This window comes from Podarcis vaucheri (assembly GCF_965113315.1).
Source record: "Podarcis vaucheri genome assembly, chromosome: 3".
Lineage (NCBI taxonomy): Eukaryota > Metazoa > Chordata > Lepidosauria > Squamata > Lacertidae > Podarcis > Podarcis vaucheri.
The window spans coordinates 26,206,464-26,231,644 of record NC_138761.1 but is presented as its reverse complement, the minus strand read 5'-3'; the positions used below and the strand labels follow the sequence as shown (position 1 = coordinate 26,231,644).

The 25,181-nt window shown below is 41.7% G+C and overlaps 1 protein-coding gene across 5 annotated transcripts in view; it reads right to left on the bottom strand.

Annotated features, from left to right (window-relative positions):
• Positions 1–25,181, bottom strand: part of SYT14 (synaptotagmin 14) — a 74,586-nt gene that overhangs the window by 4,805 nt on the left and 44,600 nt on the right. For all 5 annotated transcript variants that reach the window (XM_082217536.1, XM_082217538.1, XM_082217535.1 and 2 more), the window contains 3 exons: positions 11,526–11,794; positions 8,862–9,311; positions 1,288–1,477 (listed from right to left, as the gene is read on the bottom strand). In XM_082217536.1, the coding sequence (XP_082073662.1) occupies positions 1,288–1,477; positions 8,862–9,311; positions 11,526–11,794 (909 nt within the window). The remainder of the gene's footprint in view (positions 1–1,287; positions 1,478–8,861; positions 9,312–11,525; positions 11,795–25,181) is intronic.

The following is a 25,181-nucleotide window of genomic DNA, read 5'->3' as shown; positions in this document are numbered from 1 at the left end:
CCGCTTACTTTTTTCTTTACTGATTTATATATGCGTGGCTCCCAAGGGCTAAATTTGGGTGCTAGCACAATGTACATCTGAACAAAAGGAACTCAAATATGCCCAGTTCAAGCACATTCCTAGCTCCATCTGAGGCTATGGGGTGGAGCAGTCTAGTGGGGGCAGGAAAGGAAGAATTCACAGTGGAAGAACAGAGCCTTGACAGTCTTGTGATGACTAGGCTGGTAGGTGGGTGCCAGGCCACTGCAGGGAAAATATGTGGAAGTTCCAAGACATCCTTTTCATCTATTGTTGGGGGCATGCCAGGGGCATGGGAGAGCTTTAGATCGTGTGGATCCAATGTTTCTTTCATTCTTCCCTGACATGCCCCCTTTCCCTTACCAACACAGCAGAAGCACTGGATGCAGAAGAGACTTCCAGTTACAGAAGTTCCCCCTGGGGTAGATCTCCTCTGTCTGTAGATCTCCCTCTCTACCCATGGAGTGAGAGGTCTGCAATTTCTTAGGATTGCACCCATATTTGCCCAGTTTATCCATAAGGGCAAGCCAAACCATGGCTCAGTGTGACTGTTCAAGTGCACGGGTACGCACAGTAGAAATCACAGCCACTTTGCTCCTTCCTGGTCTTGCTACTGCTGTCCAACCCCATGCTACCCCATGGTTTGGCTTAGCATTATGTCTGAACTCAGGTTTGTTGTTTGAGTACCGCATACAAACAAGAAGCAGGAAGCCAAGAACAAACCGCATGACTGTCTTCCTATCTATCTCTAGAGTGTGCAACATTTCTTCATATCTGGTATCAGGAATAAATATAATATAAATCATATTATACTATGAGAATATAAAATCTAAATTATACATGTCGGTATCAGTTAAACTCTCACACACTGATAAACTCTTACAAGAGGATCCTTAACCGCAGTAGCATCAACACATTTACATAAACATTCATTGGCACACACTTTTAAAATACATTATAACTTTTTATATTGGCTCTGTGATGTGAGGCATTAATAGTTTAGCAATTAATCATTATGATAAAGGCAATTTATTAGTCAGCCAGTCATGAAAAATTAAAAGGATCTTGTCAAATCACAACTAATATTTTGAATTTTAGATTTCTGCCATTTCCCCAATGACTGGAAATATAAAACATGAAACAGATTAGCTGATGATTGCAGTATTTCAGTTTGACTGGATAAAGCTAAATGATAGGATTGAAGTCCCCACCAGTGAAATCCCCCCAAGTGCAGAAGTATTAGGATAAAAAAAAATATATTCCACTCACTGGGTGGTCTGTTTGCTGCCAGGTTTTTGAAGTGGCTGCCTTTTATCACTTCTGCTGCTAGTCTTCCAGTTGTGGCATTATAAAGCAGTCCAATGAGGATTTCTGGAGCTGAGCCATGTGCCAGAGACTGACAGGAGGAGGTACTTTCACTGCAGGACATTTCTGACATGCTCATTTGGGAGTCGCAGCCCTAGAAGCAAAAGCAAAGCATTTGCAAGCATTTTATGCAGCCAAGATACTGAAGAACCCATTCCCAGTATTTATATCTCCCTAGATTTTGACTCTAACTTGATCTTAACAGCACATGACAGCTTAATGAAAATAAAAAACGGGGGTGTGGATCTGAAAGAACAATACATATAAGAGTGAAATATAACCCTCCTCAAAATATAAAGAAGGCCACCTTCTATGCCAACAGAACCAGTATCACAAATAGGAATAACAAGTTCTCAAAGTGCTGGAAAATGCTCAGTTTTGCACTTGGAACAGAGTCAGGAGGGAAAATCCATGCACAGAAAGGTTTTCACTACCCTCTTGGTCTAAGAATGAATTCCCATGCTCAACGCCTGCAGAGAGACACACGGTGTCCCTGCACCTATCATACAACATTAAACCAAGGACCAGCCCCGATCACTTTCTACCAGAGAGATCAATTCCCGGAACCTGTTTCCTCTATCTTTCTATAACAGCTGTAGGAGAATGCAGCAAGGCAAGATTCCAGGGGCCCCCAATGTTCAGAGCAAAGCCGAGGCAAAATATCAAGCTGTGAAATTCGATGCTCAATTCCCCCACCCCAGAAAACAATTAAATCTCATCACATACATTTAAGCCAGGATTACATTACCATCCCAGCCCAAAGAACCGGAATTACCTTGCCTTAAGTCAGAAACGCAGTGTGATAAATCTGGTTGCTGGAAATCAAAGGTATGCTTCTGCAGGTTTCCCATAACTGCAGGCAAGGGTCTATCACCGACACTCAGTGTGGTGCAAAGCCAAGTGCAACCTTCTACAAATCAGTTGGGTGCAACAAAGCAATTCAAATGACTCGGCAAGATACCGGCAAATGTTCTCCAATAACCCCACATTGTGTAAACGAAAGATCGCCGCAAGCACAAATCTAACACTCAAGGAAGCAAGCACAAACACAAAGGTAAAATTATGTTTTTGAAATGTGTGTGTATGTGTATTGCATCTGACCTGAAGAGACAACTCTCCACCAGGGACCTGCCTTTTCAAAACCCTGGTTCGTGTTCGTAGAAATTAGGAATCTTTTCCAGAAAGCAGTTGCAAGCATGTGTTTGCTGCTAAGAAGCACATTCTACTCTAGACAGGTGCCCTGTATTTGCCTTTGTTTGGGACAGTAAATTATGTAGTGGACAGTAAACAATGTAGCCAGGGTGTAAGATATCAGGTGTCGGTCCATCTTTGCTATGTGGTAGGCATTTGTAGGCACCTCTTCTGGCAGCAACCACATCCCATGCATGAAAACGAGGAAATCTGAGACCTCTCTTCCCACTTGGATTTCTCTCCTAACAAACACCTCTGCTTTTGAGGAAAGTTCACTAAACAACTCTCTTTCAATCAATAGAAAGGGCCCTGGAGACCTGCAGCTCCTGGTAAGCTGGACCTCTGACAAGAAGGGTAAGGTAGTTATAGCCTGACCTCCATCTCCTTGTGCCTTCTCTCGGCTACCAAAAAACACACCTGTGCCCCATGTAAGTATACTTTCTTATTTCTCACTTCACTCCAGATGCCACTTTTGTCTTCTACACTCTGTCACCTCTACTTCAGGTGCAACTGGGTATCAGAGGATGTGTGAAGCAGATGTCCTCTTCCAGGGTTAATACCAAGATAAGGGTGACTACCCAAGATAGCAAGAATCTATTTGGACCAGATTGTTCAAGGATCTTTTCCACTTTTTGGAAACGTCAGCATGGGGCTTCTTGGTGACTCAGGATATCCTTTTTTCAACACTGGTGCAAGGCTTTAATGGGGTGGAGAAGTGCTACAATGAGGTGTCTTCCTGCCTTTTCAGGAATCAGGTATCAAGAAATGTGCCTCAAGCTAAGATTATCTTATATGCAACTACAATCTCTGGCATACACTTAGAACATCTCCAATTTTTTTCAGTGGAAGAAGTATGCATGCACAATATGTTAAAGAATCTACTAGCCATTCTTTCTTGGTAGGGGTTATATTTTCTTTCCACCTATGACCTAACAAAGTCTGGGCATCTGTAGTCACATATATACCACATTTTTCGCTCTATAACACGCACTCGACCATAACACGCACGTAGTTTTTAGAGGAGGAAAATCCGTAGGCATGCCACCCGTAGGCATTCCCTCCATAACACGCACAGACATTTCCCCTTACTTTTTAGGAGGAAAAAAGTGAGTGTTATGGTGCAAAAAATACGGTAAATAGTCTCTTCCGGTTATTTGGAATCTTTGCACCTAGGATTGCTAAAAGAAAAGCTTCTGGCTTCTTAGAAAAGGTTATCTTGAACAGGAATGTTCCTGTTTTGGCACTGAAAGGGTAACTTACTTTATTTCTACAATTCTACATGCTTCCCAGGTTGACTCATGGTTAGAGACAGAAAAGCAAGCTGCTAAGTTAAGATTAAAGGTCTCCTGTCCCATACTGGAGCAAGAGCCAGGTACCGAGTCAAACTACGAGTGAAGCCCATTCCCCCCATCCCTGGGGGGAATTTGCAAGGGTGATTTAGCCTCTGTCATCCTTGTTTTTCATTTGCTGGTGATCCCCCGCTGTTGTGGGGGCTGCTTCCATTAAGGCAGGGGGGACCATATTTGTAATCAGAATATTTGTGATGATGATTATTTTAATCACAGTATAGCTTCTATTTAAGATGAGGGGGTGAGATCTAGTTTGAATAAAATTTAGAGCCAAGCTCTTTTATTGATTTATGAAAAATCTTGCCGGCTACATATGCCATTCTAGTGGTACAGTAAAAAATGATATGTTGTTTTATTAAGGGCACAATCCAAACTCCTGGAGGGTACAACTGGACATCATGGCAATCAGAGCAGAAGGTGGGTGGCACGAAATTACCATTCTGGAGCAGCTCCAGGATAACACAGCAGAGAGACCTGGATTGGGCCTGTCAATGGACTGGCTTAGGATCAGTAGTTCCTTTGCCAACCCAAAACTCTCCACTCCTCGCCCCTGAAAAGCCTTGTTTGGGAGGCACACACAAGCTGTAGCTGACACTGACACTGCCAGTGGTAGCTTCCACACGTTCAGTCACATGCAGTTGGAAGCCCCATCCAAATTCACTCCAGTGCAGAGGATTGATCTGCTCATCTACAATCCTATATCCACTTATCTAGGAGAAAGCCACACAGAACTCATTGATTCTTAATTCTGCATGGACCATGGGTAGGTAAACTAAGGCCCGGGGGCCAGATCCGGCCCAATTGCCTTCTCAATCCGGCCTGCGGATGGTCCAGGAATCAGCGTGTTTTTACATGAGTAGAATGTGTGCTTTTATTTAAAATGCACCTCTGGGTTATTTGTGGGGCCTGCCTGGTGTTTTTACATGAGTAGAATGTGTGCTTTTATTTAAAATGCATCTCTGGGTTATTTGTGGGGCATAGGAATTCGTTCATTCCCCCCCCCCATATAGTTCAGCCCCTCACAAGGTCTGCTGAAAAAGTTTGCTGACCCCTGGCATAGACTCTATAGAATTGCATGAAGCACCTAATCAGAGTTTTAGAAGAATTGGTTAAAAGACAACTTCTCAAAGGCCTTTGCTTCTAATTTGTTTTTTTCAATCTCAAGAGGGCAAACTGGTAGATGCACTATTAAAAATCTCCTTCTGTCTTGGGCAAAAACACTGATTAAAGTAAAATCAAATGAAAAACATAATTCCTTCACTGGGTATAATCAAGAGACTCAAATCTTTAAAAATTATTACATACAGCTGTGATTTATTACTACAGAGTCTATAAAGTTATATCAAATTTCCTTCTGCAAATCATAAATAATATGTGAAATATATGCATAGGCAAATTATTCTGAGAACAAAAGTATCACACTATTCACAGATCAGCTTTGTTCCCAAACTTAAGCTACTGTGAATAATATACTCTCAAAATGAAATGACAAAACAGAATTTATATGTTTTGGCAAATCAGTGTTCCAACTTCCTCAACAGACATTTGGCAAGGTAAGAATGGCACCCTTGTGCCACTTTTCTCATTTGATGCACAATGCAGTGTCTTTATAAGTTTTCTAATAAAAATTATGCAGTACATCTTAGTGGGTAAAAATGAGAAGATAGATTATTTAATTTGTTTGGAATGTGCTCTGACAAAGCATTAAAATTATTGCCTAGATACCCTTTTTATAGTCTACATTAGGGTCTAATAGTGTCATATGCAAGGCATCTTTCACTGACAAACATACTTCACAGCTATGTAAGAATGTAGCCATAAAAACTTTTCAAACATTTGATTAAAGGGTAAGCAGGCACATATCAGTCTATTTCTGGTTTATGCCTCTTTCAAGCAATGTTTTTTCATAAATCCATTTCATCGTGTTTCTGCATCAATCTACAAGATTTTAAAAAACTCACAAAAGTCAAATTTAAATAAATACTTTTTGAACATATTTTATCTCTAAATATGCATTTATAAATGTATTTCACCTCAGATACTTTACATATTTTGGAGTGAAAAACTGCAGCAGAAAATTCAGAGGAGTGCTAAATCTAAAGAATAACTAGGTTCCAATCTGCATAATAGCTTGGGAGGTGTGTGTGGGTCAGCTCAGTTTCTATCAGAATTCACAAAGAGCAACTTCCTCAGGCATCCCCGATAAAGGGATCCCAAGTCAAAAATCACAACCTAACATAGAGTTAACCACACATAAGGTCAGTAGTAGCATGGCACTGGCATCACTGCTGCTTACTTGGACAGGGGTGGGAACAGGCCACAGTCCCACCAATGCAACCATGTAGCCCTGACCTCACTGTTGCCCTGCCTTGTCCAGGTAAGCCGTAGAAATGCCAGTCACAGGAGGCCACAACACACACTGCTACTGATTAAGCCCACTAAAATCCATGGTCTTGAATGTTAATTAATGGCTGTGAGTACTCTGAAAGAACAGCCCATTAGCAAAATAATGGCAGCCACCTCATGATTTTTTTTGCAAGCTTTATAGAAAATCCCCCAGAGAATATTGCATGTGTGTGTATATGTAGATCCACTATTCTTTGAGGAATCAATTCTATAAAGAAAGCATATGACCTGTAAAGGTAAAGGGACTCCTGACCATTAGGTCTGTTGTTGTTGTTGTTTAGTCGTTTAGTCGTGTCCAACTCTTCGTGACCCCATGGACCAGAGCACGCCAGGCACTCCTGTCTTCCACTGCCTCCCACAGTTTGGTCAGACTCATGTTTGTAGCTTCAAGAACACTGTCCAACCATCTCGTCCTCTGTCGTCCCCTTCTCCTTTTGCCCTCCATCTTTCCCAACATCAGGGTCTTTTCCAGGGAGTCTTCTCTTCTCATGAGGTGGCCAAAGTATTGGAGCCTCAACTTCACGATCTGTCCTTCCAGTGAGCACTCAGGGCTGATTTCCTTAAGAATGGATACGTTTGATCTTCTTGCAGTCCATGGGACTCTCAAGAGTCTCCTCCAGCACCATAATTCAAAAGCATCAATTCTTCAGCAATCAGCCTTCTTGATGGTCCAGCTCTCACTTCCATACATCACTACTGGGAAAACCATGGCTTTAACTATATGGAACTTTGTTGGCAAGGTCTCTGCTAGACCATTAGGTCTAGTTGTGGCCAACTCTGGGGTTGCGGCGCTTATCTCGCTTTATTGGCCGAGGGAGCTGGCGTACAGCTTCCAGGTCATGTGGCCAGCATGACTAAGCCGCTTTTGGCGAACCAGAGCAGCACACGGAAACGCCATTTACCTTCCCGCTGGAATGGTACCTATTTATCTACTTGCACTTTGATGTGCTTTCAAACTGCTAGGTTGGTAGGAGCTGGGACCGAGCAACGGGAGCTCACCCGGGAGCAGGGATTCGAACCGCGACCTTCTGATCAGTAAGTCCTAGGCTCTGTGGTTTAACCCACAGCGCCACCCACGTCCCTATATGACCTGTAAGCGATAGATAGCCCCATTGTCCTTAAAGTCTTTTGACGGTTTCTTGAATATAGCATATGATGCCCCCCTGTCTCATTGCAAATTCAGTTGGGAAGAATTTGGTTTAGTGCTGCCTGCAGCTGATACAAGGTGATTCAAGCCATTTGGCAGAATCCTACCATGCTTCTCACAAGGTGATACAATAAACACATATCTGAGGAACCTGGAGGAAACTGTGTAGTAAATGCAGGGAAAACTAACTGGAGCTTAGGAAGCTGAATCATTCTGTTTTTTCTCTTTTCACCCCTCTGTCCCCCTACCCATGTTTATTTCTAGTACCACCAGCTTTCAAACCTAGACTTGAGCAACAGTTGTTCATTGTGGATCTGTTCAGACAAGCCACTTACATTACTTCAAAGAGCTCACACATTCCAACTTAGTAATACTCATCTTGTATTACACAAATGAGAGCCATGTTGTTTACGTTACATTGTAGGATAAAATGATGTGCCCACATTGAGCTGGATTAATTACCTCAGATTTAACGTTTCCTGAAAGCACCCCCTCAGATGATAATTATTACAGAAACAACTATCAGAGATCTCATATTTCTTTCTGTCTTGGTCTCCAATGGAGTAAACCTTCCAGTATTTCTGATAGCATCCTTTTACAAAGGAATCTTGGCTGACATGCAACAGCAAAAGCAATACAGTTCAAAGCACAATTAATAGCATCCATCATATATATATATATATATATATATATATATATATATATATATATATGCTTTCGTAGATTTTCACGGGTACAGGAATGCAGGTTTTGGTGTCTTCGGGTGTCTTCCCGTGTAAGAGTCGGGGTGTCTGGGCGACGTTTCGACGAGGTCTCACTCGTCATCTTCAGGCTGGTGCTTTCGGCTTCTTGTTACAGTAACAAGAAGCCGAAAGCACCAGCCTGAAGATGACGAGTGAGACCTCGTCGAAACGTCGCCCAGACACCCCGACTCTTACACGGGAAGACACCCGAAGACACCAAAACCTGCATATATATATATATATATATATATTACTAATTTACTATTTTCAGGTTTACACACACACACACACACACACACACATTCCTCAAAGGCCAAGATAAAGAGGTGTGTCTTTAGCATATGACAAAAACTGAATAATGGCAATGCTACATGGACCTTTGCTGGGAGGGAATTACAAAGTTTTAGGGCTACTACCAGGGCCAGTCCAAGCCATTTCAGCACCTGAGGTGAACTCCAAAATGGATTCTCTCCTTCCCCAACAGAAAAGAAGGAGTGAGCGAATTTCATTAAATCAACCAACTATTCATTGCCCTGCTGTAACGATTGTCCTGCTGTAGAGAAGTATATTTCTTTGTGGCACAAATAACGGTTCTAATCAGAATCCTTGGTTGTACACTTTTCTGTATGATTTAATACTCACGGAAATAGGGTACGCTGGCTCCAATGTCACCGGTACCGACATCTTCCCTTGAAGATTTAATTTGGTTAAGTAAAATATCTTTTCTCCCAAAATCCTCTCTCTTTTTACACGGCGTATACTGTACAGTCTAAAGCGCACTGCATAATTCCCAATCATCTCAGACTCAATATGATTAAATTTAAATGTCTCAGTGAAGACAGGGCATGGACCCCGCTGGATGCTGGTCTTTGCTCTCTGCTTCTTGATAGGAAGAAGAACCAGGTGTACTTGCCATAAACTTCCACTTGTCCTGCTATAATTTGGAATGTCTGTGACAGCTGTCACTGTTATCAGAAGCCTCTGTTCCTGCGAGTCGTAGTCAAAAGTCACATCCAGGGTGCCATACTTAGCTTCTGGTTCAGGATCAAAAGATTTAGGGAGCTGTGATGATGATCCTCGAGCTGACAGATCCTAAATGAAATGGAGCAGAGATTTTACATACATTCACCCCCATTTAGACATCTATAACTGTATCGATACACTCTGTGATACATTTTGTTAAAAGTGGTTTCGCCAGTATGTGTCTTAACATAAATTGTTAAAATTAAAATGCTTGTCCTCGGTGACGGAGTATGATGTTTTTGTTCATTTCACACACAAGGTATTTGAATATTCAAGGAAGGACAGTATGCTGTCAGGCAGTCAAACAAAAAATGTGAAGGCTTCTTTTACTGCTTGTGAAAAGAGCCAATCAGAAAAGAGAAAGGCAAGAATAAAAGGTTCATAGCAAGAAGGTCAAAGTGTTTGGAAACAGCTGGGAGAACTGGCTAGGACAATGTTGAAGGGGTCGGGAGGAGCTGGAGAATTAAATGACATAATAAATTTAATTAATCAATGACATAATAAACCATTTTGAAATGTTTGCATAAAAATGAACAAAACAGAAATAAAACATAGAAATAAGTGACAATTTGTGGATTGTGCAGCCTGATACATAGAAGCAGGGGCTGTAGAAATTGTGCCTTTAAAGGCAAGACTAGATGTTGCTCATGACATTATCAATTGTGGGCATGGCATTTTAAAAGTTAAAAGCATGTGCAGGAGGTCTGATCTGGATCAGGGTGGGTAAGCTAACCCCTTTCCCTCTACTATAGTCAGTTTCAGGATTAGGCCTTCTGCACCTGCTATGTCTATTGGGGGAAAGAACTTCCATTTGTGATTAATAATAATAATAATAATAATAATAATAATAATAATAGCTGTTTCAAAACACCTGGTGATTCTTCAGAGTGCCAGATTTATTTTAAGGGAGGGACAGATAAGTCCCATAGCATGAGGGTGCTATGTGCTGACACCACAGCCTTTTTCCACCTATTTCACCCTGTGCTTTACTAAAAAGAAAACCAAAACCCTGCTACCAGACTGGTCAAATGACCAGTCAAAGTGACATTTGGTATGTGAGAAGACTCAGTTAAAAATAAAACACCTTCCTAATTGCATGCTGTACATTTAAACTATCAAAGCACATTATTAATTATAAGAATGAGATTCACATATGTAGCCAAATCTGCTAATAATTTTGGTTGTGGTAGATGACGGTGGTGTTATCTGTGTACCAAACATTAAGATTCCAGTCAAAGAATTCCACTGAAAAGTTAGCAAGTCTAACTATAATAGACTTACATTTATATACTTATTTGTTGCAATTACTTCTTTCCCACCTTTCAGGATACAAATCCTTCCACAACGGCTTATTAGTGACATTAAATTACTTTTTTAAAGTACACAATATTTTACTATGAGGAAAGTAAAAAGTCATGGCTATTCTTCCCACAGGGCACTTGGTGGAAGAAAGGCTCAGGGGCAGGTTTGGGGAAGAAGTTAACTTCAGGTCCTGAGGTGGTCTTCTGATGTGTCAGAATTGGGGAGTGTTTTTCAGCCTGGGGGCCACCTTTTCTTCTGGGCAAGTTTCCGGGGGCCACAGGGAAGTGATGAGTGGGGCCAGAGGGAAAGGTGGTTTTTACCTTTTTACAGTAGGCTAGTTTCCACATACTCTCACACACACACTCCTTGATCCTCTATCCAGGCAAACAAGAAGAATTACCACATCCTCTCTAATTTAAACTCTAGCCAAGGCTTTGATAGAGGCTGCATCTCAGTTTTCATGCTCAGTAGGCAAAAGGTAAAGGGACCCCTGACCGTTAGGCCCAGTCGTGGCCGACTCTGGGGTTGCAGCTCTCATCTCGCTTTATTGGCCGAGGGAGCCGGCGTACAGCTTCCGGGTCATGTGGCCAGCATGACTAAAACGCTTCTGGCGAACCAGAGCAGTGCACGGAAATGCCGTTTACCTTCCCACCGCAGTGGTACCTATTTATCTACTTGCACCTTTGACGTGCTTTCGAACTGCTAGGTTGGCAGGAGCAGGGACCAAGCAATGGGAGCTCACCCCATCGCGGGAATTCGAACCGCCGACCTTCTGATCGGCAAGTCCTAGGCTCTGTGGTTTAACCCACAGCGCCACCTGGAGGAACTTAAAGAGTTCTCTGCCTGTGTCTCAGGTGGTGCATGTATGGCTCAATGGGGAAAGCCATCTTTCAAGGCCCGACTGATCTGTAATGTACCGGACCAATGCTGCTTCATTATATCCTGAATAATTTTGGTACAATTGGGAGAGCGTGTGTTTACCTCTGGGCTAAGGACTGCAGTGCTGTCACTGGGTACATCTTCTTCATATCCTTTGTTATGGAAGCTTTCTATTTCATGCCCAGTGCTCCCTTCACTTGGGCATTTATATGAGCATCTCGGACTGTTGCTACACTGAGAGAATTCACATTTGCTGTCACCAACTTCGGAGGGCGTGCATGAGAGATGCGGGGAGCCGCTATCATCTTGGTACGGTGGGGGCTGCAATTCATCAAGAGGAGGTGTTTGTCTCATTCTCTGAATGCAGTTTGCTAGGAATAAATAACAGTTATCATAGGCTTTCATTCCGTAAGAAATGTGGCTGGAAGAGAAAAACATCATTTGTTTAGCAAGGTGGTGCTTTACGAGGAATTCAAACATGGTGGCCCTGATCCAAAGAGTTATGTGCTGAGCTTGGTGCATGAAGAAGGAACTGCATCCCTCATCTCTAGGTATGCTCCCTTACCACTCCTGCTCCATGGATCCAGATATGCTTTTGCCCTGCCCTGATTATCCTGAACTTCCAATACGACCCAACTTCAATATCCTCACAGTTTTTGCCTCATCTGCTATCCAACAATGCAGCGCCGGGTTGAATTCTACCTCAAATTGCCACCCGTGCCTTCTCATAAAAAGTACTTCCTAGGTGTGATCTTCTGTCCTTGATAAGATTCTGACAATCCTTGCAGCTTCTTTTCTTGCCTAACTTTCCTAGCTTGATACTTGAATCATAACCGTGAGTCTGTCACTATGAGGCATGTGCTTGCTTGACAGCTATAGCTGAGTTCATCTCCTGGTTCTGAGTCTAAGAGCTCACCTACAGTTCTGATTCTGTATTGAGTCCCAGTCCAGATCCTGCAAACACAATCAAGTGTGCCAAACATTGCGGCTACGTTTTCCAAAACATATAGCCAAGTTCTTTTAAATGGAACTTTATTTTAACTTTGCAAGTACTGTAATATAATTTAAGTATTATTAGGGGGCTGCGCCATTTAGCTGATTAAACAGTTATCAGTTTAAAAGCTTTTTAACTGATCAAAAGGTGCCCCCAATTTATAGGGAAATACATTGTGTTAAATATTAACACATATAAAAAAGGCACAGGGTCAACAGCATATTAGAATCGGGTTGCCATATTTTAAAAAGTGAAAGTCCAGACACAACAGTTGGCAAAGTTGTTGAGCTTTTTAAAAGAAAATTTGCCATAATCTACTCTTCTGGACATATGGCACCTCTTAAAAGAAGATTCCAACTTCTTTTTCTATGACACAGGAGGGAATACATTGTGTGTTCTGTGGCACATGCCTTGTCTGAAAACAAGGAGGCACTCCCCACCCCCCAAAAAACAAGTGTCTTATTCATATGCAACTATAAAATTGATTAATTACTTAATGAAGGCTGCAATCTTATACCCACTTACCTGGTAGTAAGTCCCATTGAAGTCAGCAGGGATTATGGTATGTATAAGATTGCACTGGAAACCTCAAACAATTAATTAAATAACTTTAAGAAATGAAGAAGAATGACAGCCCTAATATATTTCAAGACAGATGGAAAGTACATACAGAAGAAATAGTCAAGTAAAACCTATGAACACACGGCGTTTGCCCCCCCCCCATAAGACAAAACAGAAACAAATTAGTGTTTTCCATTAACAAGGATTTATATGAAGTAAAGTGTATGAGTATATGGGCTGCTTCTAAAAGCTGGATAAGATAATGAAGAAAAGAAAGGTGCATTTTGGAGTCAGGAAAGAAGCAGAGAAGTGATTAATGCTACTAACCAATTTAAGTGGGTTGCAAATTTCCTGTAGAAGGAAACAAATTGAATCCATATTAACTGCAACCATTACTGTTTCAGATGTAAGCTCCATCTTATTCCTTCTTTTTCCCCTCTCCTTTGAAATGTTCAACTTTTTCGTTTCAATTGCAAGTTTGGTCCCTTGCCTTACATGTTACTTACTCACAAAAATACAGCATTTGCTAGTAAAGTTCTTTTGCATTGCGTGCCTTGCAGTTTCCCACAGGTCTTCATCATCTCAACTCTTCTTGTTCTATATTTGGTTTCCCCAAACCATGCCTACACTGTCTGCCTCATTAACATCTGGAAACTGCTGCCTTATCTCTGAGGTTCAAAATCCCTAGCCAGAGAACTGCTCTACCAAAATCTGATTTTGCACATTAGCTTTGAGCTTCTCATGAGCTCCTTTAAATATTCATAATAATCAGAAAAAAGGCCTATTGTTATCAATGAGCAACCCAATTCCGGCTTCCTTGTATAGCTTGATAATTTTTGCAAGTAATGCTTTGTAATCATCATGGCTGGTTTCTTTCTCAGCAGCATACTTGCATCTCTCTCTCCCCCTTCCTCTCTCCTGTCATTCCTCCACATGCAGGATTACTCATGTTTATTTTTAAGCTAACCTAAGTTTCAAAAGTTTTAGTACTTCAGGGGCTTCTCGGCAAATGTTAAAACAATTTAAATAAAACATAAAATGAAATACATGTTTAAAAATTAAATAAAACCCTTTATTTTGAATGATTAAATACCCACAGAGGTTTCTGCTATGCTACTCCAATGAGCGCAAATGGAATTTTCATGTTTTAATATTTTTGAGCTGGGAAAAGTTCATCTCGCCAAATAACCCTGCAACGCAAAGAGAGTATAGAAGATAAATAATAAATGTTTAATGAAGACCTGGGGCGCTTTCCCCCCCTTTTAAAACAGAAAGATTAGACGAGCGTATGCAAACATTGTTATTTCACAATGAAGTGGGTTGTCTCAGCATCCTGCTACAGAGGAATCACGGCTTATACCACCTGCCTACCAAAATGGAAACAACATATATTAAACATGAAGGGTAACTTGTGCAGAGAGAAAATAAATATACCTTACGAGTAGATTACTGGGTTGTTTGGGAGGAAGACAAATCGTTTTGATTTCATTTCCAAATAAATTGCTACTTTGGACATTCCTAAATTCTGAAAGCAAGCTGAACTCAGGGAACGTGCATTCAAACGCATTATAATGCAGTGAAAATTCACAGTTGCCATTCACATCCTCCTCTCCCTTGGGTTTTCATCTACTGGTGAAACCCTTTGGTGCTGCTAAGATGAAACCCTTTGGTGCTACTAAGGTTGAGAAAGGAGAGGCTCACCCCATCAGCTCAGCTGAGAAATGAACTCTTTGGCGCAGGCTTTCTCAAACTCAGCCCTCCAGATGTTTTGAGACTACAATTCCCATCATCCCTGACCACTGGTCCTGCTAGCTAGGAATCATGGGAGTTGTAGGCCAAAAATATCTGGAGGGCTGAGTTTGAGGAAGCCTGCTTTGGCTTCTCCTCTCCTAGGACTGTCTCCATTCTAGCTGGTCATCATAAGAAAAATTAAGTAACTCCAAAAACTAGGGGCCCAAGTTGGCTTGTTTCCCTCTTTTCTCCCCAATCCTATTTCCTTTTGCATCACATTGATTAGACAATACGTTTGCATGCAGGAACTCTGGTTGTTGTTTTTTTTAAAAAAAAACTTTTGAGAGTAGTTAAAAAGCTGCAGGTGCTTTATAAATTATTATTATTGTTGTCAGTAATGGCAACAATAGTAAATTTGTTAACCATGCTATGTACTTGTAGTGCTGGGTGACAAAATGGGGGAAAGGAGAAGGCACTTGTGGGTTGCTCCGCTAGATGTGTAGGAAAAACATGGGGTGGTTTCATCAGACCATAAAATCACAGAATTGTAGAGTTGGAAGAAATCCCAAAGGTCATCTGGTCCAACCCCTTGCAATACAGGAATCTCAGCTAAAGCATCCATGACAGATAGTCACCCAACCTCTGCATGAATACTGCAGTCATGGCACCAGGCAGCTTTGATGAGAGCAGGGAGCAGTAAAACAAGCACTAACCCTGAACTGGCTGGGTCCGGGAGTTATGCTGAATGCAAGCATAACGCACACCCATGCTGGGCACCATTGACTATTTGGCTAGCACATACATGCACTGTGTCCTTTTGGCTGGCCCCTGCCTCCACTAAGTTACTATACTTTGTCACCATACCACACAAATGGCACCATATTTTGGTGAACCATGCTGACATTGGAGCCCAAAAGCAATAAATAGCACAGCTCTTGGGGTGGGGTGGGGTGGAGAGGAAGTTTTGTTTCTCTTGTGCTTAATGAAATAAACTAAAATTCAGTTTAGAAAATAACACCCCCAGAATCCCACTGAAAAGCGAGAAACTCCTATTAAAGAACCTATTAAAGAAATGTGTCATAACAAGATTTTCGATCGGTAATCAGCTCTGTACTAGAAAGGAGCAGAAGAAAAAAGCAGTCTGACAGAATGAATGAACAAGGAGGGAAGAAAAAAGGAGCGGGGAGTGGCAGTTACATTCACTTGAAGACAGCTCAGCTGTCTTGCTCAAAAGCTGAAATAAGCATCAATCAGACAACCCAGTTCTCGTTTGCTACCTACACAACCTCTTCCCTTTAACTGATTGCTGGGCAGAACAATCCAAAAGGAAAGGAGAATCGAAGGCGAGCAAACCGCCTAATCCAAAGCCCCATTGGGCTTGTGTCAGTACGGCAGAAAGCAGTGATGTGGGTTCTTCCTCCTTTTCATTGGTTCACTGCTACATCTTTAAAAATTAAATCCATGCCATTGCTTCCATGCAGCACACCTGGGGTATCTGTTCCCCCTGTTCTAGCATTGGAGACGCAGGAGTGCCTAGATTCAATGTTTCCAAAGCCTCCTTTAACATGCCTGCTCCCCTCAAATATCTCCCCCCCTCCATTGTTTTCTCTGCTGTCATTCCACAGCAAGCAACATGTTACAACCAATCCCATGATTCTTTTCTCTCTAAGAAATGTGGGGAGGCTGGAGAAGTAGTGAAATGGGGAGAAGGGAAACTTTCTAGTGCCAGCTCTCTTCCCTGTGACTACCATTTTATTTCCCCAGAATCGCTCCTTGGAACAACACAATTTAATCATTCTGTGAGAGGCTTCTGTCAAAACAAAAAGGCGTCCCTTGACCACCGTCACCCCCGAAAAGCTACCTCAGAATCATCCAATGTGTGAAGAAATGGCTGCTGCCGGAAGAGTGCTATTGTCAGCACCATAAGAAAAGCGATGTTGAAGAAGGGTAAACTGTAGGGCGACTTTGGCGTCATTTTCCCTTGACTGCCACTCCGTCCCCTGCCCCAAAATTTCAGACTGAAATATCGCTGAAGCTAACTTAAAGCTGAGCACTATTTATTTTAACCCAATGCAGCCTGGATTTGGGAACCAGTGGACCTCCAGACATTGCTGGACTACAACTCCCATCATCCTGATCTTTGGCCATGCTGGTTTGGGCTGACGGGGGTTGGGAATTCCACAACAACTGGAAGGCCATAGGTTCCTCACTGCTTGTGGATGAAGGAGATGTGGGCAGAGATTTAACCTTCTCCCGATCCTGCAGGAAGACTCTTCAGCTCAGAATTGCTCGACCCAAATTGCTCGACCCAAACTGCTTCATCACCAACATGGGAAAACATACAAGGTTATTATGCCAATTCAAGAACCAGAATGAGTTCCTTCCTAATGGAAAGCTAATCATCAGAAGACAATCTGACTGCGGGGAGACACAAGTACTGAACAATCTACTCTCAAGTGCTGGTTTTACCACCTTACAGTCAATAGTGTCACAATGGAAGTTGTAAAAGCATATTTCAAAAGAATGCTGATGTATTTACTATTTACAGTTATTAGTTTACACACTCAACATTTTCATGGGCATAAAATGTAACATTTTAGATACCTAATTTGAAATTACTGTTTTATACAGCTTGTTAAACAACCCATTTGAAGGTAGCAGATAAGTAGCTAATTACTAACAAATCTGACAGCTACAGCTGCAAAATGTTTGTATGATAATTCCAAAACTGAAAATGGTTTATTGAAGATCCATTCAGAAGCTAAATGACTTATCTGGAAAAAAAACACGCGATTAAAACATTCCAGTGTTTTCTTACAGGGATACAAACAAAGACCACTTTGATTTCTTCCACGCGGAAAAAATCGTTGCATGTTGGGACGGCTTAGTCAATAAAAAGCAAGTAAGAAAATAATAATTCTAGCCCTTGATGCCAGCACGGTAGAATAGGGAAAAAATTGAACAGCCAATCCTTTAAAACCATGTATTAACTGGGCACTGTTTTGAAGGTGTGGAAATTATTTAATAGCAAATCAGAAAAAAAGATATTAGGGGATGTATATATTGCAACACCTATGTATTGGTGCTTTTAAGTGTAGGATTTTAAAACATATAAATAGGGAGATTTGCACTTAACTCCTTCACTTTGGTCCCGATTCAGATTTACGATTTGCACAGCAGAGGGGTGGAGGAGTGTCATTTGCTTTTCTACGAGTGGGGGCATAGTGGAGGACAAATGGCTAAACCCCTTCTACCAAGCTACACTTTATTTATTTGTTACGTTTATATCTGATATTTCCTGCAAGGAGCTCAAAGTGACATACAAAGCTCTCCCGCTCCCATCATTCATTCATTCATTCATTCATTCAGTTAACTCATATCCCACTCTTCCTCCTGAAGTAGACTAAGCTGTAAAAGATGTCAATAATAGTAGTAATAGTGGTAGTAAAAGCATTCTTAAAATAGTAAGTAGCATTATAGAAGCTGTGAAAAGCATTCTCTCAGCTAGTGATCTGAGAGTTGTATCAGACCCTCCAAGTTTCCCTATTTTCCAGGGCGTCCCTGATTTAGAGAAGCCGTCCTGGTTTCTATTTTCATTGGAGAAATGTTGGCAGGTATGGAATTATCTGACACACCCCCCCCCCGAGCTGTCCGAAGGCAATCCTGTTCTGGGATTTTTTTTAAAAAAAATGTTTTGATATATGTTGGAAGCTGCCCAGAGTGGCTAGGGCAACAGAGTAAGATGTGTGATGTATAAATAGTAAAATTATCATTATGGAATGGGGTGTCCCTATTTTCATCGGAGAAATGTTGAAGCGTATGCTATTTCTTCACAACAACCCTGTGCGAGAGGTGAGCCGATGGTCAATAACCAGCCCAAAGTTACACAGCCTCATGGCTGAACAGGGATTTGAACCCTGGTCTCCAAGATGGAAAACAAGGTACTTAAGTACAAAGATATACAGCTAACATCTTCTTATTATAATATATTTATTTATTCCCCACCTTTTTTCCTGACGGGACTCAAGGCAGCTTACAGTTAAAAACAAGAAATGTAGCATCTAGTCCATGGGTAGGCAAACTAAGGCCTGGGGGCCGGATACAGCCCAATAGCCTTCTGAATCCGGCCCAGGGATGGTCCAGGAATCAGCGTGTTTTTACATGAGTAGAATGTGTCCTGGGTTATTTGTGGGGCATAGGAATTCATTCATCCCCCCCCCAAATAAAAAAATATTCCAGTCCCCCACAAGGTTTGAGGGACAGTGGACTGGCCCCCTGCTGAAAAAGTTTGCTAACCCCTGATCTAGTCTCTGAGCCATTTCATCTCAGCAAAACTGTTTTATTTCACACCCAGCCTCCCACGTATGCCCACCATAAGATTACGGGGAACAAAGAGCTATGCATGTGTCCCATATCTCCATCCAGTGTTTTATCATGGCTGTATGCAACCTGCACATGTCTCATAGACGAAAAAACTTACACAAGGGAAGACTGGATGGGGATAAGGGAGGAAAGGCCCCATAATATTCCCATGCACTGCCTAGAGGAGGAGAAATGGAGCTTGACTGAGCCCTGTGGGGACTGCTCCGTGAACAGATGCTGCACCTGCACCAGAAAAGAATTATCATTTAGTTTCGTTTTTCATCTCTCTCTCCCATCCAATTGAAACATTAGTAATATGGATTTTGCATGAATTAAGCATGAATTGGCTAGGTACCAGTGGGAGTTTTTCCCTATTGTGAATCACTGTGCTTGGGAGGGGATTTTTCTTTACCAAGATCACAGCTGGCGAGGGAAGGTTTTAAACCTTCCCTACCCACTTGGAATGTTATGATCAACAGTTGATAACAACAATGATATGGAAGGGGGTAAAAATAGGATGGATAAATTAATGGATATGTAGCTAAATAAGATGCATCTGAACTGCCACGGAAACCCAGGTGGGGAACTCTATGCAAATTATTGTATAAGGATGAAAATATGATCTGTAAATATAAAACGGGGGGGGGGGCATTAACCTTTTTTAAAAAACCAAAAAACTCATAATGTGATGGCTAGTAACATTGTAAATGTAATATGCAGTTAGGCCTTAAGCACATGCAATTGAAATAATCGCATACAGTGGTGCCCCGCAAGACAAATGCCTCGCAAGACGGAAAACTCACTAGACGAAAGAGTTTTCCGTTTTGGAGGTGCTCGCAAAACGAATTTCCTATGGGCTTGATTTGCAAGACGACAATGTCTTGCAAGTTCCTGCGGGGTTTTTTTCCTTTCCTCCCCCCCTTTTTCTAAGCTGCTAAGCTGCTTATCAGCTGATCCGATCAGCAGATAAGCCGCTAAAAGCCGCTAAAAGCTGCTAATAGCGCTAATCCACTAATCCGTCAATGGGCTTGCTTCGCAAGACGAAAAAACCGCTAGACGAAGAGAATCACAGAACGGATTCTTTTCGTCTTGCGAGGCACCACTGTATTATTTTCCTATTTGCCCATGCTTCCCTTCCTTCTCCTTCCTATCATCATAAGATAGGTTGCATCAGAAGGTAAATAACTTTTTGCAAATCTCATTAGACTTCCATGAATTCAACAGCTAACCCTGCTATAAAGTTCCCTTGCCTGGAATTATTTTTATTAAGGTTTCAATAACAGGAATGAAATTATTTCATGGCTCTATGCAAAATCCACTTATCTTAAAATGTTTATCAAAGGACATCGGTAGGGACTGCTGACTGCACCCTACCTTAAAAGCAGTGATTTCTGCAATGCAGGGGGTTGGACTAGATGACCTTTGGTGTATCTTCCAACTCTCCAGCTCTAAGATTCTAAAAGAAAATGGTTTGAATATAATGCTCACAGTATATAATGCTCAAGTTTTCATAGCATGTATACCACTGTTATGGTACTTGTCCCACTTCACCAAAGCAGCTGTTTTAAACTGTTATCATAGAAGACTGGTTTGTTTATAGAATTATAAACCAGAATAGAAGTCGCAGCATAATCAAATACTTTCAAATTAACTCCTATTAGAAACAATTGTGGCTGAACAATGTATGACCATGAAATGAAACAAAGATTGGGCTCGCAAAATATCATGTGCTTCCCCGAGCTGCCTGAATTTCAGTTAAAAACAACCATAAGTAAGCACTCTTGTTTTCTTGTACAAAGTTGCAAAAAAAAAAAGTAGGCAGGGACAGTTTTCAGAAACATAATTGCATTATCATTTTGGCCATTCAACAATTCTTGAATGATGAAGTACATGGTTTAACCAGACTCCATATTGCAATTTACTTTGAAGTAAGAAATGTGTATTGTAACATAGGGTAATGTTAGAATTTTGATAGGCGATCACATCTGCACCAGAATTAGTTTCTATAGCAACCAAGAAGAAATAATGTGGTGAATTGCATTGTAATACACAAAGATGGGTTCCTTGCAAACAGGATTATTTTGCTAAAAGTTTAGCCTCCCCCCCCCTTCAAATTAAAACATTTTCTCTAAATAATTATTCTGTTTTTCCTATCTAAAAATGTTGCTTGTTGAATCTCCCTGCACCCTGGACAAATATTACACTGCAATTGCTGTTCCTATAAATAAATTCAAGACATGTCCTTAAAAAAAAAAAGGATTTCTAGTCTAACCTGAAGTACCAATTTTCAACAATGTCTGTTGCATCATTCCCTTGGAAAGAAAGGCATATATTAAACATACCTTTGAGTAATTCCTTACACAATGCACCATATGGGCAATGCTTTACAGTCCAAAGTCATCGTAAGAAATTGCATGATGGACTGGGGAATTAAAACTGAAATGCACCATCTAAAACCTTTGGACATATGAGATTTATAGAAGCTTTTATCAGCATGTACTCTCTCATGGCTGGCACATGATTTCACAAATATATTAGTATTCAAGGTACCATGCACTTTTTTAGGACAACAAGGTTTTTTTATTTAAAAAAATCAGTTCAAACATATCTTTAAAATCTCAAAGGTTAGTGATTTCTACCAGCAAAACAAACCATTACGTTTTGTTTTAAGCTATTTATGGCAATTAATTACAAGCATATGTCTGAGCCTTTTATGCATTTTGCCCTCATAATGCGACCCATTACTGTGGCACAGTCTATCCCCCAGAGTTCCAAAGTATCTTTGGCGTTGCCATGGATACCAACGACATGCTTTCTCTTGCAACTGCTTTGTGTGTCTTATCAAACACCAGAAAACTGACACAGTAGGAATCTGAGCCATCTATATAGGATGAATTTCTAATCTCTTGGTACTGTTCCTTGAGGTTCCCACCCCCACCCTTAGAAACAAGCTGCACAATACTGTATACACTTGAGTTCTAAATGAAATGAATTTGTAGATTAATTTTCGGGAGGGGAAGGAGTTATTTAACCCAGCTGACTGCATTCCAAGAAAAAGAAAAAAGTGTCCAAAAAAAGGTTAGGGTTTCAGTTTCTAACGTTGCTGCAATGACTAGCGATGATATGAGAGTTTCAGAAATAACACTTAAGTTCTCAAGCAAAGAACAGCTGACATTCAGCTTTGGCCCTGAGCTCATGTGGCATTGTGAGACATTTTGAAAATTATTCAGTGGACCAAATTTAGGGACTCTTTTCTTATATTTATAACTATATCCTGCCTTTTTTTAACTCAAGGGAGCATATTCGAGGTTCCTGGACAATCTTAGAGCCTGGGGATTGGTGGTGGGGCAACAATGAGTGGTCAGAGGGAGAAGAGGGAGCCGAATGAGAGGAGGTGGTGCTGGAAGCTGAAGAGGTAACAGGATTTAGTGAGCAGGAAGAGACTGTGGCAGAGAACAGTGCAGACTCAGAGGCAGGAGCAGAGGGGGGTAGGGTTGGGCAATATCTGATTTTCAACATCACAATATATCACCAGCTGAATATCATTATATCTTGATATATCACAATATATATCTATGGCAGCGGAGAGCCTTGCCAGGCCTCCCCCCGGTGGCAAAGGGTCCCGCCATACCCCCCCCGCAGCAGCAGAGGACCTTGAAGCACCCCCTCTTGGCAGCAGAGGGTCTCGCCGTACCTCCCCACAGTGGCAGAGGGTGTGCCGCGCTTCCCCACAGCAACTGAGGGCCTTGATGAGGCTCCCTGTGGCGGTGGAGGGTCTTAAACTGTAAACTAGTAGACTTAATAAAAATATTAAATGAACTCCCATATAATATATTTCATATATTTTCAACTAATTTAAGAGTTGTTTAAGTGATTTACTAGTCAGGTTGCATCTGCTTCCCCACTCAGAGGTCTAAGCGGATTCTATGCATGCATAAGCCCCACTGAGTTCAACTTAACTTACTTCTACTTTCCTGGGAGTAAGCCTCCTTGAATTCAGGAGGGGTTGCTTGTGAGTAGAAATGCATTTGCTTGCACTGCTTACTGCAAAACACCCAACCTCCCATTTCAGCACAAGGCAGCCAGCTAAATCTTCTCCCCTCCATGTCCCCCCAGAACACCCCCCCCAAAGGCCTCATCCCACCAATCTCTCCCTTTTTATCAGAGGGAGGGAGGGAGGGAGGGCAAGCAAGCAAAAAGATAGACTCATTTAAATAAATAAATAAAACCTTCCCTTTTGATATGGAAGGAAACTATTTAGGGGGGGGGACAGCATAAACACCATCAGAAAATAAAAATAAAAACTCTTCCCCCTCTTTTTTCTAAAAAAGAAAAAAGAAATAAGTGTTTTCCAGTTCTTTGTTTACATTCTTTCTTGTCCAGTCATGGGGGGGGGGGCTCTTTCTGGATTGTTAGCAGGCTCAGCATAATTAGCTGAGCTCTAAATGGAAAGATACTGGTGAAGCTGAAAGAGTTTGCTGATTTGTGTGAGAGTTTATCTCAAAATAAAATAATAGTAATAGTAATAATACCCCACCCATCTGGCCGGGCCTCCCCAGCCACTCTGGGCGGCCTCCAACCGAATATTAAAAACAATACAGCATCAGACATTAAAAACTTCCCTAAACAGGACCGCCTTCAGTTGTCTTTTAAAAGTAAAATAGTTGTTTATTTCCTTGACATCTGCTGGGAGGGCATTCCACAGGACAGGCGCCACTACCAAGAAGGCCCTCTGCCTGGTTCCCTGTAACCTCACTTCTCGCAATGAGGGGTTAACCACCAGAAGGCCCTTGGCGCTGGACCTCAGTGTCCAGGCTGGATGATGGGGGTGGAAACGCTCCTTCCAGTATACAGGACCGAGGCCGTTTAGGGCTTTAAAGGTCAGCACCAACACTATCTTAATTTCTTATCAGTTAGGAGGGAGAGAACATACAAAGCTGGCAACACCGGGCCTGCAAATTATCTGCAGAGTAACTAAAGTATCAGTTCACCTGAGCTACTCCCAGGAAGCTGTTAAGTGTCCACCTGCCTTGTTGAAACACTTATCACAATATTTCAATATTTCAAGGGTGTGGTGATTTTTTGCACAACCCTAGAGGGGGCCCAGGAGACAAGGCAGGCTGCTGAAGAACCCAGGGAGTTCCCCCCTCCTGCTGTGACCAGCTCCCCCTCCTCTCCCCTTTCCCAGAACAAAGAAATGAAGAGGACACAGAAATGAGAAACAAGATGATGGAGCCTTAGGCTGCTGGGGAAGGAACTGGGAAAGAAGCTTTAGAGAGCAGTGGAAAGGCAGAGACCTTCAGTCCTCACAACTGCTTCATTGGGGCAAGGGTTGCTGTGACCACTATGACTGAGCTGTTTTCTTTTCTTGAATAAAAAGTTAACTTCACTGACATTGGGTGCTCTTATTATTTTATTGCTGACCTACGCCTGACTCCAGCTCCTGACACTCTTTATAGAAGTCATATCCTCTTATAAAAAATTGCTAGTCAACCCTGAAACCAACTACATACATCAGCAAAATCAGCATAACTGGACATAATACAAGGGCACAGGTTGATACACAGATAATTGTGATTCTGGGTCTCAATTCAACACACTTGAGGCAAAAAACCCGCCATAAATATCATCTGGTGTAACAAGTGAGACATGCAACAAAATGTTGCAGCGTGTCCTCTTCATCCCTTAACAGAAGTGCTCCTGTTCATAGTTAATCAGATGGACAGGGTTTTATAAACTGTAAGCTGCCTAGGCAGTACAATTCATCCCACCCCCATTTTCTGTTTTTCTTTCCAGCTGACACTCAACGTTCTGTGCTCCTGGAAGTCACTAAGCATGCTCAGTCCTCACTGCATTGTGGTTCACTCAAGCACTCCAATACAGCCCTCTCATTTCTCAGCGGCCATTTGGGCTCCAATCCTGTTGGCATCACTCAACAACCTGGGTTTGCTATTAGATGCAACAAGTGGCACCTTGTAGTAATAATATATTGCCACACTTTTGCCAGGATTTTATTAGCTGCAAGGAGCCCAAGAAAAGCAATCCATTCTTCTTTCCTCCCAAGTCTTTCACTTTCCTTTAACAACTGACCCTCAGCTCAGTCTTCAGTA